This window comes from Sceloporus occidentalis, unplaced genomic scaffold, assembly GCF_023333645.1.
Source record: "Sceloporus occidentalis isolate IW3139 unplaced genomic scaffold, rSceOcc1.0.p SCAF_2, whole genome shotgun sequence".
NCBI lineage: Eukaryota > Metazoa > Chordata > Lepidosauria > Squamata > Phrynosomatidae > Sceloporus > Sceloporus occidentalis.
In genome coordinates this window covers 82,261,697-82,277,300 of record NW_028316982.1, presented here as the reverse complement: position 1 = coordinate 82,277,300, position 15,604 = coordinate 82,261,697, and the positions used below count along the sequence as shown (strand labels likewise).

Sequence of the window (15,604 nt, the reverse complement as noted above, 5' to 3'; positions counted from 1 at the left end):
AGCATGCTGTATCTATAACTTTGCGTCGCTCCAAGTGCGACCAGCTTGGGGTTGGCCAGAATACGGTGCTACGTCGTTTCCGTGGCTCCCCGGTTTGTCCGGTTAAAGCTGTCCGACTCTTTTGGGATGTTAGGCCTTCGGTGGCCAATTTTTTGTTTATCCATGTTAATGGTTCTCCCCTCACTTGATATCAATTTGTGTCTGTGCTGAGAATGACTATTACACGTCTGGGTCTCCCTGCCAGGGAGTTTGGTGGCCATTTGTTTCATATTGGTGCTGCCACTGCTGCGTCTAGGGCTGGCTTGCCTTCAGTTGACGTCAAACGTGTGGGTCACTGGAGATCAAAGGCCTTTGCTGGTTATGTTCGCCCACATTTGGATCAATGTGGCGGCCATTAAATCACTCTTGGCAGGGTTGGCGGCAGGCCTTCTGAGTAGGCCTTTGTGGCGGCAGCATAGGCCAGGATCTGAATGTTGGTGGTACCAGGGCTATGGAGTTCTGGTTTGGGAGTCACAAGGTACCCGGGGGCGATGAGCGAGGGCGTTTGGCCATTTCGGGGGCCAGAACGCAGGTGCGCCTCCCGGTGACTAGGGGCTTTGTGAATGGGGAAACGCAAGGCATGGTTTGCGCTCAAGCGGTGTTCCTTAGCCCCTAGGTCATCCCAAGCACCGAGTAGGGACCCGGCTTTGGATAATCAAACAACAGCGGGTTGTTTGATTGCACAGATCCTGACCTTATGCTTTGTGCCAACCCTACCAATGGTTTAATAAAGTTGTGGCTTTTCTCCCATGTTGGTGTTCTGTGGTTATTTTTTGACAGCACATACAAGGCAAATCCTTGGTAACATGAAAATAGACTACACTTGTCAAATGGTAGCTGCAGGCTGTCTGTTAAAAAGCTTGTGAGGAGCCAGCATGGTGTAGTGGTTTGAGCTTTGGACTAGGACTCTGGAAACCAGAATTTGATTCCCATCTCACCCATGGTGAACTTGGGTGAGTCACACTCTCACAGTCTTAGAGGATGGCCAAAAGAAATTTGCCCAAAAACCCAATGATAGTATAGAGTTGCCTTAACTTGGAAATGACTAAGGCACACAATAACAACAACAATAACAACAACGAAATAAACTATAATCCAAAACACAATGCATAAATAATCTAGTTTGGGACCGTTTTTAACTGCCCTGGCTCAATGCTAGGGAATTCTGGAAACTAGTTTTGTGAGGCTTTTAGCCTTTTCTGTCAGAGAGCTCTGGTCCCACAATAAACTACAATTCGCAGGATTCACTAGCACTGAGCCAGGGCAAATAAAGTACTCTCAAACTGGATTATTTCTGCAGTGTGTTTTGGACCAACAACTGTCAAATGGTAGTTGCAGACTGTCTGTTAAAAAGCTTATAGATACTCTGTCAATGCATAACTTTTTAAAGTATGGTAGATATATAAATAATAGAACTGTGCAAATTATTTTTTATTATAATTACTCCTCTATTAAAAACTTTCATAAAAATCACAAAGAACATTTAGATTTCCCCTTTCGATTAGATAATATGCATTTAATTGCATTTAATTGAACTGCCTCCCCCCCACACCTTTATACACTCATCCAAGATCATTAAAAAATTGTGCTTCTCATCATGATTCCACTGACAGATTTCAAAATTCAGCAACCATTCTATATTTAGTAATGTCATTTCTTCTCACTCACCAGCACATTAACAGTGCAGCTCATACGGTTCTCCTTGTTTTCATCATGCATAATAGTTCTGTAATCTAGAAGCCTCTCCATCAGACGGACCACAAGTTTAACAAACATTTCACCATTTTTGGCAAGGTATTTGTGTTTTCTACAGTGCTCCAGGAGACTGAAAATAATTGCAAAAATTGTGTTAATCACACCTGGGAACAGACATTAGACCAAGGGGTAATTTTAAATATTTTGTATCATTAAAATATTTTAAATATTCTTAGGCCCCAAAGTTCAATGTCACCTTATTGCCATGTCTCTTGACAGCACCCCAGCAAAACCCCCACTGCTAGACAATACTTACATTTTTTCAAATAACACTTTATATTGCTCATCGCCTCTCCCGCCTTCTACTTCATGATCCAGCTTGGTGATGATCTCATTTTCAAACTATAATTAAACAGAGCAAGCGCAAATAATTAGTGCAGCAGTTATTTCATTTTATTACCATAGAAATCAATGGGTCATAGATTTGTGGCAGCTCACAACAAGGTATTTAACCACTGCTTTAAAGGTTGACTGACTTTTAACACTTTGAGATCTCCAATATTTGGCGATGCACAATGATCTGTTGCCCTATGAGGATCTTTCCATTCTGGAAACACTTGATCTTGTTGTTAAATGGAGCTTAAACAATTGCTTTGAAAAATCTAAATAAGATGGCTGATTAGAAAAATAGGGGAAGGGTGGGAAAACACACTTAGAGCAGGGCACACAATGTCCTTTACAATAATTATGATGGTAACAAAGGCAAGCGGTTTCATAGCTCCATTACTGATGATATATAACATTTTAGGCTATACTGCCAATTCCATCATTCAGTTGGACGCACACACTAACATCTATTTGCACTAGAGAACTTGGCTCACCTCAGACCACACCAAACAGAGGGCTTCAAAGCCATATCATTGTGTGTGGCAATTTGGAAGCCAAAACAATAAGTGAGGAAAAAGAGAGGGGTTTATCATGATCACAGCAATGGCGGCGGTGGGATTATTCTGGCAGAAACAGTTGGATTGTGACACTTCAATGACATGTAACTGAAGCAACTTGTCACAGAATATAATATAATATAATATATAACATAATATTATAAGAGAGGGGAGAGATAGAGGGAGAAGAAGGAGAGGGGATTAATGAGGATATTACATTTCAGTAGCTGTGTAATTGGAAGTACCAAGGTACACATCCCTTCCTTTCTTAGGCTGACCTTATGTACTCAGGTAGACATATTTATAGAGAAATGTGTATAGAATTGGGTTACTAAGCGGGAAATGAATAGCATTTGAGTTGAGGGTCCATGCTAAAGCTGCAGAAGCTGTACACCTGCCCTATTCTGAAAATCCAGAAACATTAACGTTGCAATTTTTCCCAATAATACCACTATAGAATATTGGAATTTTAAACTTACCTGGCTACATTTAATTTGGCAATTTTGTCTGCCTGTGTATATTGCTTAGTCACTGTGAATAAAATGGGAGTCCAGGGATGTAGCTACAGCAGGGCAAAATGGGGCATATTCCACCCAAAAAGAATTCTGCCCCAATGTAATTTTCTTCCAGTCCTCAAATTTCTAGCACTGCAATAATTTAAAACTGCAGGCAAAGTGACCAAGCGAGTAAGAACACAGCAAATATAACAGTTTTAGGTGTGATACATTTTCAGGGTCTTACTCTTCTAATACTAGAAATTTGGGGATTAGGGGATTATCCTAATTATGCCCATCCCATAGCTATGCCCCTGAGATCTATACATATTATTTATTTATATTTATTATTATATTTATTTGTATCCCGCTCTTTTCCCAGGACTGGGACTTATAGACCTGTTGCCCCCAATATAGATTATGAGATTAGGATCAGGCCTTCCTCTCTTCTTGCCCTGATTCATTTTATATTTATTTGTCCCTGTACTTCTATAAAATCTTGTATTTCCTTGTTTAACATAAGAACAGGCATTCAATTAAATTTGTGTACCCATTAACTTGCTTCTGATGGCTTTATAAACAATGCTTCCTTAAACTCACATGAACAGAATAACTGTGTACGGGTGAAATTAAGGAAGTCTTTTTGGACACTTACCCACCCCATTAACAACACATTGGAAGGTACAAAAGCAGAGTTGTAAGCAGCAGGACCTATTTTAACAGTGCAATCTTATGCATGTTTTCTCAGAAGTAATTCTCGCTGATTTCAATGGGATTTTTTCCTTGCAAGCATGTTTTTGGACTGTGCCGCAAGTTTTCCTTGGAAGTTATATTTCAGCCAGCAATGGTCTCTTAAAATGGTCTCCAACAGTTGTGAAATATTAAATATCGTAGTGAACCTGAAACAAAACTTGGAACAAGTTTTTAAAAAAAAAACACTGTAAGGAAAGGCCCTTCTTTTCTGTGACCAGCAAGGCAATAACCATCAACACTAAATGAATGACAGGACTGCTGATCTAATCATCTTGAGTCAGATATGTTATTCTTTTATCTCTGAATGGACGTCACTCAGAGCCCAGGCCTTTAAAGTCTGGCTGGCACTTGTGCACATTTTTATCTACTGTGTGGCCACATGAATGATGCCAGTCACCAAATACAAGAATCTGCTACTGTATATTTAGGAAACTGTACATGGCTTAAACAATAGACTGTACCCATTCAGAATTAGAGCTTGTTTCTATACTGTATATATTCATGTATATAAGTCTAAATATTTTAGTCAAAAATTGACCCCAAAAACTTGGGTTGACTTATCCATAGGTCAATGTAAGTAATGTACCTTAACTCTTATCAAAAAAGGGAACCATCCTCTTCTCCAAGTAGAGTGGTAGAAAATGAGAACTTAGGCCATCCTGGGACCACCTAAACGAAATACCACCTCCCCCTTACTCTCTCTGCTGTGGCACCGCTTCTAGACCTTTTGAATCCCTAGGTGGGAAAATGGTTGTGGCAGTGGCAGGTCTTTGGTGCTTCCACTCAAAGAAGCACCGAGAGAGTAGAGGGGGGTAGGTGCTTCTTTTAGGGTCTCCCAGGATGGACTAAGCCCTTGATTTTTACCACCCTACTCAGAGAAGGGAATTCCAGCGATAATGAATTGGGCTTTGAAGAACTGATATGCTATCTGTATGTCTGTCAGCTTTTGGGGTTAAAAATCAGGCAAAGTTATCACATTAAACTTAAAGGCTATAATCACTGCTAACATAGTTGCCATTTTCTTTGTCTTTTTGTCCTTTTTGACATATACACATTTTCTTAGCCCTGCCTGCACCTGGTCCACACATTAAACTTACTATTGTTTGCTCCTCATCCATCCAGCCTTTAGGGCAGTGATTCCCAACCTTCCTTATTCACACTACATATGAATAAAATACAGTTCCTCATACAGTATTGTGATGACCCCCAACCATACAATTATTTTTCATCGGCTACATGCAAATATGTGTTTTCCAATGGTCTTAGGCGACTCCTGTGAAAGGGTTGTTCGACTCCCAAAGGGGTCCCGACCCACAGGTTGGGAACCACTGCTTTAGGGTGAGTACAAACAGTTATGCGTGTCAGAATTCTGTAAATTCTTTAGCATAGTTTTCCTTTGCTTCATCCTTTACATCCTTTGTTACATGCTCCTATGTTTTACTCTCAACGTATCCACAGGCCATAATTTTGGCTTCAAACCTGTCCTCAACTTATACACAAGGTTGACTTAGACACAAGTATATACAATAAATTTAGTGACTAAACCGTATAATGACACTATTCAGATAGGGAGTGTTGAGGAGTATGTGTTTATCTTTATAATAGAATAGGTATGATAAGACATCTTGAATACATGAAGAGTGCCAATTTCATGAACTGATCCCATTGAGGATTTTCCTGTTGCCTTGGCAGGTGATTCTTTCAAAGCTCTGAATGACCTGGAAAATTGGCCAAGACAGTAGATATATTCATTAATGAATGTCCTCTCTCACAAAGTGGAGCCAAACAAGTTGCCTGGTTTTTCAGGGAACTGGCTGCAATGAAGTAAGTAAGACACTGACTAGAGAAATGTTGGTGGGAAAAGTTGGAGCAACTACAACTGAACATGGACTAGAGCCTATTTGAGGACCTACTCTGTAGCAATAGCAATGCAGGTGAACCCCTCGCATTCCATCTGCAAGTAGCTAGGCAGCAAAGCTGTTTCTACAGGTTAGGAGGCTTTCACACACTGGCCTACAAGAAGAAAAAGGAGGCCATTGGGGCAGCCCAGTGTGAAGAACTTGACTGGCAATATGCAATAAAGTCACTTGACCCACTTTGATATGGAAGCAAATACAGATCCAATGGTTGTAACCTTGGACTTGCCTTTGCAGTGATTATGATACATTTCAATTTGAACAACTCCAAGAATGTGGATCAGAGTCCTGGAGAAGTGTGTCACCATATACATGTTAGAATCTTCCCTATCATGGTTTAGTATTTAAAAAAAGCCAGAAAGGGACTTACTGAGCGGACAGAGTGAGTGGCCAATATTTTGCTAAAACAAGGGAGAATTTTAGAACAAAAGTGGCAGTTATAAGATAATTTGTCAAAGAAGAAAAATCATACCCAGATCCCACTATGTTGGACAATTAGTAGCCAGTTTTCAACACCCCTTTTGGGAGCAAGGTGCTGTAGCATGTGGGGGAGTCCCAGTTCCTGATATCTGTGAATAAGGCAGATTATCTAGAGCTATTTCAGCTTGGTTTTAGACCTGGCTATGGGACAGACACAGAGCCTTATCTCATGAGAATAGAAAGCCAAAATGCAGCGGGGAATTGCAGCTTTCTCCTTGCCTCTCTGCATGCCATCGTAGCAGTTCTGTTCTCTTCTTGATGGAGATGTTAGTAAAAGTTTTCCTTTTGTCACACTGGAAAATGCATCTGAGGAATTAGGCTCAAGTCTACAAAAGCTCATGCTACCAGCTTCTTTCTTTTAATTAGTTTCAAAGGTACTACAAGATCCTTCTCCTTACTGATTTTCCAGATCATCACAGTTATGTCTTTGAATAATGAATGTTGATGTTCCTCAGGATGTTTCCTCCCAAAATTCCTCCCAATGCATCCAACTCTATGTTTCTTTCTACTACTTTTCCTACATATGAATAAAATATATTTTAATAAACTACTCAAATGGTATACAGAATGACTACATATTTAGGGCATAATTGTCACTGAAACATGACTCACTTAGACACTCTCTAAAAGTAGTCTGGCAAGGGAGAAAGCCTCTAACTAGGCATTCAAACAAATCTGAATACTTCAAAGCATCTTTTATAGTCCCAGTTTGGCATACCAGGATGACAACTCTATTAAGCATTAAGTAATTAAATGGTACAAATAGTAGAAGCAATGAAATTATATATGGTATATTCACTCATATTATCAAGGAAGATATCACTGTCAGTATCAGATGTAGTTGTGGTTTGTAAAGACTCCATCATCTCAGGCATTCAGCTGTTAGTTTCGTGTGAGTGGTTTCAGTGAGGTGTGAATAATAGAGATGCATGTGGTAGGACACACACTAGATTTGATCTTTTGTACTTGAATGGGGAAAAGGGATATGTGGGAGACCTATGACAACTTTGATTGTGTATTCCTGCATGGCAGGGGATTGGACTTGATAGCCCCTGAGGTCCTTCCAACTCTATGATTCTATACTCATTGTCATGGAGAGATCAATATCTGATCAGGTTCAGATTCCAGGGTATCCCTACTAACTGAACGGTACAGAAACAGCTTTATGACTTGCCTTCAATAATGTTTCCTTATGCCCAGGCTGAGTTTCCTACAAAGTTGTCCAGCAATCCTGTCAAATTTCTAGTGAACTCCTAGAAAAGTAGGTTTCTAAGGCTATTTGTGCAGCTGCTCCTACATATCCAAACTGTAGCTCATATTCACTACTTAGTATTTTGGGCAGCTGAGAATGAAGCAACATCAAGGTCAAGAACTACAACAGAAAGCAGAAGAATCTACATAGAAATAAATAAGATTTGAGCCTATGTTAAGGTCTACTGTGTGGCTGTGATGGCTAAGGGAGGAAAATCTTATTTTTCAACCACTAGTGAATGGTATAAGGTTGACCAAATGGAAATCTGTCACATGCTCAGAGCCTGTTTAGTCCCAATGGCTCACCACTTGGAAACTGAAAATCCACATTGATCAATGCGTACCACAGTTTTAAAATAAACTTGCTTATATCTGCCCTGACATGGATGCCAGAGTTCTGAAATAACCAGAGATCATAGAATCCTAGAGTTAGACGAGACTGCAAGGACCATCCAGTCCAACTCCTTGCCATGCAGGAATACACAATCAAAGCACTCCTTACAGATGGCCATCTGGCCTCTGTTTAAAAACCTCCAAAGAAAGAGACTCCAACATATTCCAAAGCAGCATATTCCAGATGGCACCAGATGGCATCATGACACCACGAGGGCCACAAGAACACAATAATCCTTTTGTACTTTTTAGTGTTCAGCCTGATGATGCCAAGTAGTTTCTTTAAATAATGAAGCCATGATGTTTAAAACCTTGTCTCTCCTGTCTAGTGATGTCTACTAGGACTGGGCTTACAACATAGATATCATATTGAACCTTTTCACTGCCTGCTTCTATGTTGTGGAATTTCTTAAGAGAAATGAAGCTGGCCCTTCCTTATTGTCCTTATAATGACAAGACCTTTTTATTCAGTCAGATTTTCAGCATGTTAGTGGTTGTTGAGAATGGGAATTATAAAAAAAAAGACTGGTACCATTTTTAAAATTTCAGTTGTGTTTTAACACCACAATATGTTTGTGTTTTTGCATTATCACTTTTTGTCTGTATATACTTTTATCTCTGTTTACCTGTAAGACTACAACAGGGTTTTAAATCTTGTTGAAAGGCACACAAGGGGAGGATATTAGATAAACAGGTGATAGATAGATAGATAGATAGATAGATAGATAGATAGATAGATAGATAGATAGAATCTATCTGATAGACAGATAGACAGTCAAGATATCATCATTAAGGGACTGCTTAATGGGTCTGGATTCTCTCTCACACACCCATTGTCTTGTTGTTACAATACTTTCTGGTCTCACTCCTGCCAGAAAAATGCCCCCTCTCCCATTATCTTAGAATGATGATCAGAGAGAATGAAAATTTTCCTGCTGTAAACTGGATTAGGTTTGTCCTAAATGGTTTCAGACTACATTATCTGAAAGACTGCCTTCAGATGTTGAGAGCCCACCCAGCATTGACGCCTGTAGGCTAGTGTGTAATGAGGATGGAGCTTTCTTTCTGGTGGCACTTGCTTTTGGGTGGAGAGAAATTTATCTGGGCATCACCAGTTATTTTCAGACTAATGGCTTTAAACCTCCCAGGTTTATTATTTAATGGATTGACTCAGCACAGTCAGCACTTTAAGCCAAATAACTCAAAATTCTTCATGCATTCCAAACTCTTATCAAACAAATACATATAAAACAAATACATCAATGTAATTTGCATTACATACAATTGCAGGAATTTGAGTTAATGACTGAATTTAAAAGCAACATAGGAAATAATGATAGAGAGTTGCAAAGGGGGACAAAGTGGCAAAACCTTTTTATCCTGATGTGCTTTTATACTTACTTTTAATTCAGCTGTGTTTTAAAATAATTTATTTTCATGTTACCTGGGTTTCAATTTTGTTTGCAGGCTCCCAGTTTTGGAAGAAAGGCAAGATAAAAATATAATCAAATTGTCCAATCAAAATGCAAATCACTCCAGTTTTTTTAATTATTATTATGACCACACAACAACTTAATTAGCTCCCATATCATGACCTTTCAACTAAATTATGTCCACTCCAGATTTCCCTTCTCTTTAAAAAGATGAAGGCTGAGATTCACCAGTTGTCAAGTGATTGCACATTGAACTGTTTTGCCCTCATGGTCCTTGTTATGACCTGGTCATGACTCATGGTCCTGGTCATGGACTGTCATATACCCACAGAATGAATGTGAATTTCTATTGCTTTACAAAGCTCAGCCTGGAAAGAGATTACAAAATGAAGAAATAAGAAAGCCCACCCATGAAACGGAATTAAAATGCAACAGCAAGACAAATTGTTATTTGGCCTTCTGTGCCCCCAATGAAGCAATGCAGTTCTTTAATATAATAAATGTACTAGTTCTAGAAAAGGAAATTAAAATGAGAGAAGAAGGCATAATCCAATCCACCCCCTTGCAGCACAAGTTCAGAGGGATATCTGTGTAGTGCAAGGGCATGCCAAGCAGTAGTTTAAAGCAATACAGTAAAGAAAAAAGTAACAAATCTTCACAGATCTCTAATGAGGTACAAAAACGGAATTGCCTTCTTTGACACTTGCTGCTGAAATTATCCACTGGCTGATTATCTATTCGTACGATTGCTGGAACATAGAAAGGAAATTTATTTGTTATAAAGGTTCTGTGACATTTTGATGACACCAAAACCAATCAATCATGGGAAACTAAATGCAAATTGCTTAAAGTTCTGCTTGAGGATGCTGTAGCCACATTAGGCTCATAGGGGAGACAAGAAGAAACCATTATGGTGTCTTTCTACAGTGCAAGCATTGTCTATATTCTTTAGCCACAAATAGAGGCATGTTAATTTGGATCCTTCCTGATAGTAATTTACAGAGTCAGTAGTATATTTGCCCACATACTTTATTTAAAGGGCTGTCCATAATGACCACAGATGATTTATATAACTGATTTAAAGTCAAGAAGAGAAATCTGTGGTCTGGAAGGTGCCCATTAGCACTTAGCACCCAGACAACTGTCTGACCCGGGACATAAGTCAACTGAACACAGTTTTTGGATATATTGTACCCTCATTTTAGCAATTATTTCTAAATAGGAATCAATACACATCAATTAATATCTGCAAATTCTGTGCAAATCTGACCCCTGTTTCATCTTCCTTTTTTCCTGATGCATAAGTGGCTGTGCTATTTTCCAAATGAAGTCTGAAGTTTATAAGCAGATTTGTAGACTGTCACAGTTCTGTATTAGATCTTCTGCCCTTCTGCAGCCTTAACTTTGGATCTCAGGAAAGGAAAGGATGTCTCTTAGATTAAACTATCTGAAAAGTAATGGGGTTTTCAAAGCTTGTTGATTGCTAGTGTGTGATGGTGCTGAACTCTGGAAAGAGAAGTTCAAGATTTTAATTTAATCTTGTTTTAAACTTTTGGAAGCCACCTTGGATCTCATCTCAGGAGAAAGGTAGGGTATAAATCCAATCCAATCCAATCAATAAATAAGAGGATTCACAATTTTACAATAGAGTTTTCAGTTGGAAGGTACTGTGGTGGTCAAGTTAGGATAAAAATAAGTGAAAACGAGGAAGCAGCTGGCTTCCCCCCACCATGAGCATTACCTCAAGCCCACCCCATCCTCCCCCGCAATCTAGCACATTAAGATGCCTCCAATGGCTAAATCCAGCTATTTTTCACAATGCCCTCAATCTGATCTGTTGTTTTGCAGGAAGTTAAAGTGGTGACAGGTTGACCTGCCCAGCACCACTTGGAACGTTGCCACTGGTTCCAAATACACTTGTCAGGCTTGGGAGGGAGAGACTAGTCACCCCAAATATAATCAGAACAAAGACAGAGCCTTCCCAGACTGTAAGCTTCTTACAAAATTGCTTTGAAAAATGTGCTGTGATTGAGCAAGGCCCGAGTAAATTAATTACAATAAATTTGGGTTGCGTCAGTGATCTCTCATGCCATTTATGCACAATGTTCCCACCAGATCCTTTTTTCAAAATGACAACTGTGCTCTGCCAATGTGCAGATAACAAGTGGGGCAGTGGGAGATGGGGAACACTTTCCGCCATGCATCAATATCTCTTTTCACTTTTCACCATGCCAGTTGCGCAGCACAAAACAGGTGGAGTGTAGAAAGAGACAATTACAACTAAATAAAAACTTCATCCAAATAATGGGACACAGATAAGCTTTTTATTTTTTAATTGTATTTTATTATTTTATTGAATTATGCTTTAATTCTGTTTTAATGTCCTCTTCTTGTATGTTTTCACTTGCATTGTTCTTTCAGACTGTGAGCCACTTTGAGTCCCAATTTTGAAGGGAAAACAAGATATAAATAAAGATGATGATGATGGACAGGATCACTGGCATTTGCCACTGGAAGGAAGTAAGGAAGGAAAAGAAAAGAAAAGAAAAGAAAAAGGACTGCTCCTCAGCTGAACTTGTACAGCAAGAAAGCATAGCCATCAAAGAATAAAAGAAATAAAGGGAGCAAACACACTCATTGGAGGTAAAAGTTCATTGCTAATTCCCTCCCTCCCTCTCTCTCTCTCTCATATACACAGAGAGAAGCACACCCTTCATCCAGTAGATTCCTGTCAAAGGTGCAAAATAACATTTTCACACAGCCAGCACTGCATCTGTTGCAGTGAATACATTTTAGAGTGAAATACTGCACTTCCAAGGCTCAGTTACTGCACTACTAGTACAATATATTCTCAAGAGAATGAAATCATGAGGCAGGGATATGAAGATTATGTTCAAGAAGGGTGCCAACTACTGCAGAATAAGCTGAACATCAGGACATACTGTCCAATTCCAAGCCTTCGAAATTACTACTTTACATTGACATTCCTCTCTCATCCCTGACTGCTTATAAACTGTGTTGCCTAACAAAGAATTTTTACATTATGCAGCAATAGATTTTCAATGGCCAAAAAGAATTGGCCATAAGGAATATGATTTGTGCAATTTAAATGCTACAAAGGAAGGGAATAAAAAAACCTGAAAACATTTATTTTACATATTGAAATGTAAAATAATTTTTTAAAAGCCCTTGAAATGAACTTAACGATAGTGGAGAGATAATGCCCTTTATGGCCATAGAGACTGGGCAATTGTGTAAAATAAGAGAAAAGGTTGATAAGATGGTGGCATTGAAAGGAATGGGGGGAAACTGTGTTTCAGTTAACCACTTGGGAATTTTATATGGTATCCCTAATTATTCACTTCTAAGTAAACCTCCAAGTAAGATGAAAAAGACAAGGAGAGAAAGCTTCCAGATTGTGACAATCCTATGAATCACGTGTGCTGATGAGACACTGGGCTAGCCCTAAAAATAGGCAAAGTGAAGCAATTGCCTCAGACAGCAGCTTCGGGTGTCATGAAAGGGCATTAAAGATGTTATTTACTTACTTGATTATTGTATTTTTACTGTTTCCAAAGGTTAAACTTATCAGACATTAACTTAAAACAATCCAGTTTGGAGATTTTTTTTTTTTGTGCTTGATAAGATAGTTCTGGTTCTTAAGATTTACTTATTTATTGCTATCAGACAATATATTCAAGTGTTCATATGTTAGATATATAAAAGAGGATAAATGCACCAAATAAACACCATGAGGCTAGCATTAAATATATAAAATAGCATACAAAAAAGATATCTGGAGTCCAGCTGCACATTAAAAATAGTAGACAACAATGTGATGATTGCCATACCATTTGCTTTCCTTTTCTATTACTCACCACTAGTAGCAAGTCAATAACTCTTGTATTTTTGATCATGGGTAGATGTTATTATAGTGTAGCTTACGAAAAATCATTACACTCCATAATGTGATTCAAAAGGATGTGAAAAAATGTTGCCTTTTTGAGAGCTGTGTATCTTCGTGGTGTTGAGGTTTTTTCCCTCTGTGTGCCAGTGATTTTCAATTTATTTTGCAAATAAAACAACTCAATCAAAAATGATTCACAAGTATACAAATGCTGCTGCCTGTGTGTCAGCCAATAACCACAACTGTGACTGAGGGGAGCATTTGTCACAGTACACATTGGTAGTGCTATACTTATCCCCTGTTTGCAAAGCCAGAAGGAAGATACTCTGCTGACATCCACTTTAGAAATTCATGTCAACACCTCTTCAGAGAAAGGTAAGATGTTACCATCTCTAATCCCTTTAAGTCTATCAGCTTCATCAAAGTCTGCTAATTATGTGCTACTTTTAACTACAGACAGCCGGATGTTAGTAATGTTAAAAGTGTCAGGGATGATGGGAGTTGTAGCTCTTCACCTCTGGCTCTAACTCACCACCTTGTTATGCACCGGAGCTGACCAGTTTTGGCCAGTGGTTAATGCTTTTCTCCAAAGCAGCAGAGTTTCAGAGAATAGGCTGAAGACCCTGACAAACTCTCCAAGCCTTCTCACTCTTCTTCCTCAGAAGTCTTCACACTTCTCCAAGATCTTGCTGGCTCTTGTATCTTCACTCAAGACACCAGACAACTCAGTAGTCTTATACAAAAGATCTACTTTATTCTACTATACACAAATACTAATGCCCTCACAAATCACAAACTCTACAATCTCCAAACTACTCACAAAACTCCACAACTACCCACAAAATACATTGGCAATCATAACAATTATTATAGCCATTGTCAAACACCACCCACTTAGTCAGTTTCCACCCAGTGGGCGTGTACACTCATTCTGATCGGTTCTCATAGTTCCACCCATACTTAAGGATTTCATCATCTCACCTTGTACACTTAATGATTCTCAGGTGTTTTCAATTGTACATTCTACATTTCTGTCCTTGGCATTTAGGACTGCTAAATTACATTAGCTTTTACACCTGTGTGGCTTCTTAATTGCTTTTGCTTAGTCATAGTGACTCTCACATACATGTTTTATTTCTTCTACTGTATATCCCATGTTGCATTTTCCTTAACAAAAAGGACAGATTTACATATTAAAAAAATCTGGTCTGCATGTATCATAAGAATAATAGGGCCACTACTCTTTACATACCAATATTTACATTTACATACTACCCCATTTGTTTTGACATTTAGGCTGCAATCTTCTGCATGGATAACTGGGAGTAAGCCTTATTGAATTCAACTGGATTCTCAGTAGATGGATAGGATTGCACTGGTAAGCTTCTAAATGTTTTATGATGCTTCCAGGAAGAGCACTATGCACAACAAGAGACGATTATTAATTTTCAAGTCCTGGAAAAACAAAAGTTAAAACAGCCACTGACAAGTAGATAAGACAGTGCTGCCTCGTTGATATTATAATTTAACATCAACCTCCAGAATTGAATAAAAAGATTCTCCATTCCTTCTTGCTGACAGTCTCAATTCAATTACCTACTTTTCATAACAGTACTCTGGCCAGAGGTGCTTTATTTGCATCAGTAGTTTTGTTTTAGTAATCATGTGTATTATACATTTGTTTCTTTTACAGCGATGTGTGATTCCCCACCCTTTCTTATTTTGGGGGGTTCTAAAAACAAACTGCATTTGCTTCCTCTGACACAAGACGGATACACAAATAGATGCTGAAAGTTGTTAACATACAGATTTGTGCAACAATTTTACTTAGTTGAGAATTCTTTAGGGGTACTTTTGGTAATGTTGTGGTGTGGTTTCAAGCTGTTTCCAACCGATGGTGACTAAGGTAGGGTTTTCTTAGTAAGACTGGTGCAAAGGGGGTTTATCTTTGCCTTCAACTGAAGCTGAGAGTGTAATCACCCAGTGGGCTTCCATGGCTGAGCAGGGATTTGAATCCTGACCTCCAGAGCCATAGTCCAATACTCAAACCACCGTACCATATTGGCTCTTAGGGTATACGTACACTGTAGAAATAATGCAGTGTGACACCACTTTAAGTGCTATTGTGCCATCCTATGGGACTGTGGGATTCTTTTTACAAGGTTCTTAGCCTTCTCTGCTAAAGAATGCTGGTACTTCACAAAACTACAAATCCCAGGATTATGTAGGATAGTGCCATGACAGTTAAAGTAGCATCGAACTACATTATTAGATGCGCCTTTACTCTTGGCATACTACT

The 15,604-nt window shown here is 38.9% G+C and overlaps 1 protein-coding gene across 2 annotated transcripts in view; it reads right to left on the bottom strand.

The window, feature by feature from the left end:
• DOCK1 (dedicator of cytokinesis 1) overlaps positions 1-15,604 on the bottom strand; it is a 502,791-nt gene that overhangs the window by 88,455 nt on the left and 398,732 nt on the right. For both annotated transcript variants that reach the window (XM_089510135.1, XM_089510136.1), the window contains 2 exons: positions 2,051-2,136; positions 1,708-1,864 (listed from right to left, as the gene is read on the bottom strand). In XM_089510135.1, the coding sequence (XP_089366261.1) occupies positions 1,708-1,864; positions 2,051-2,136 (243 nt within the window). The remainder of the gene's footprint in view (positions 1-1,707; positions 1,865-2,050; positions 2,137-15,604) is intronic.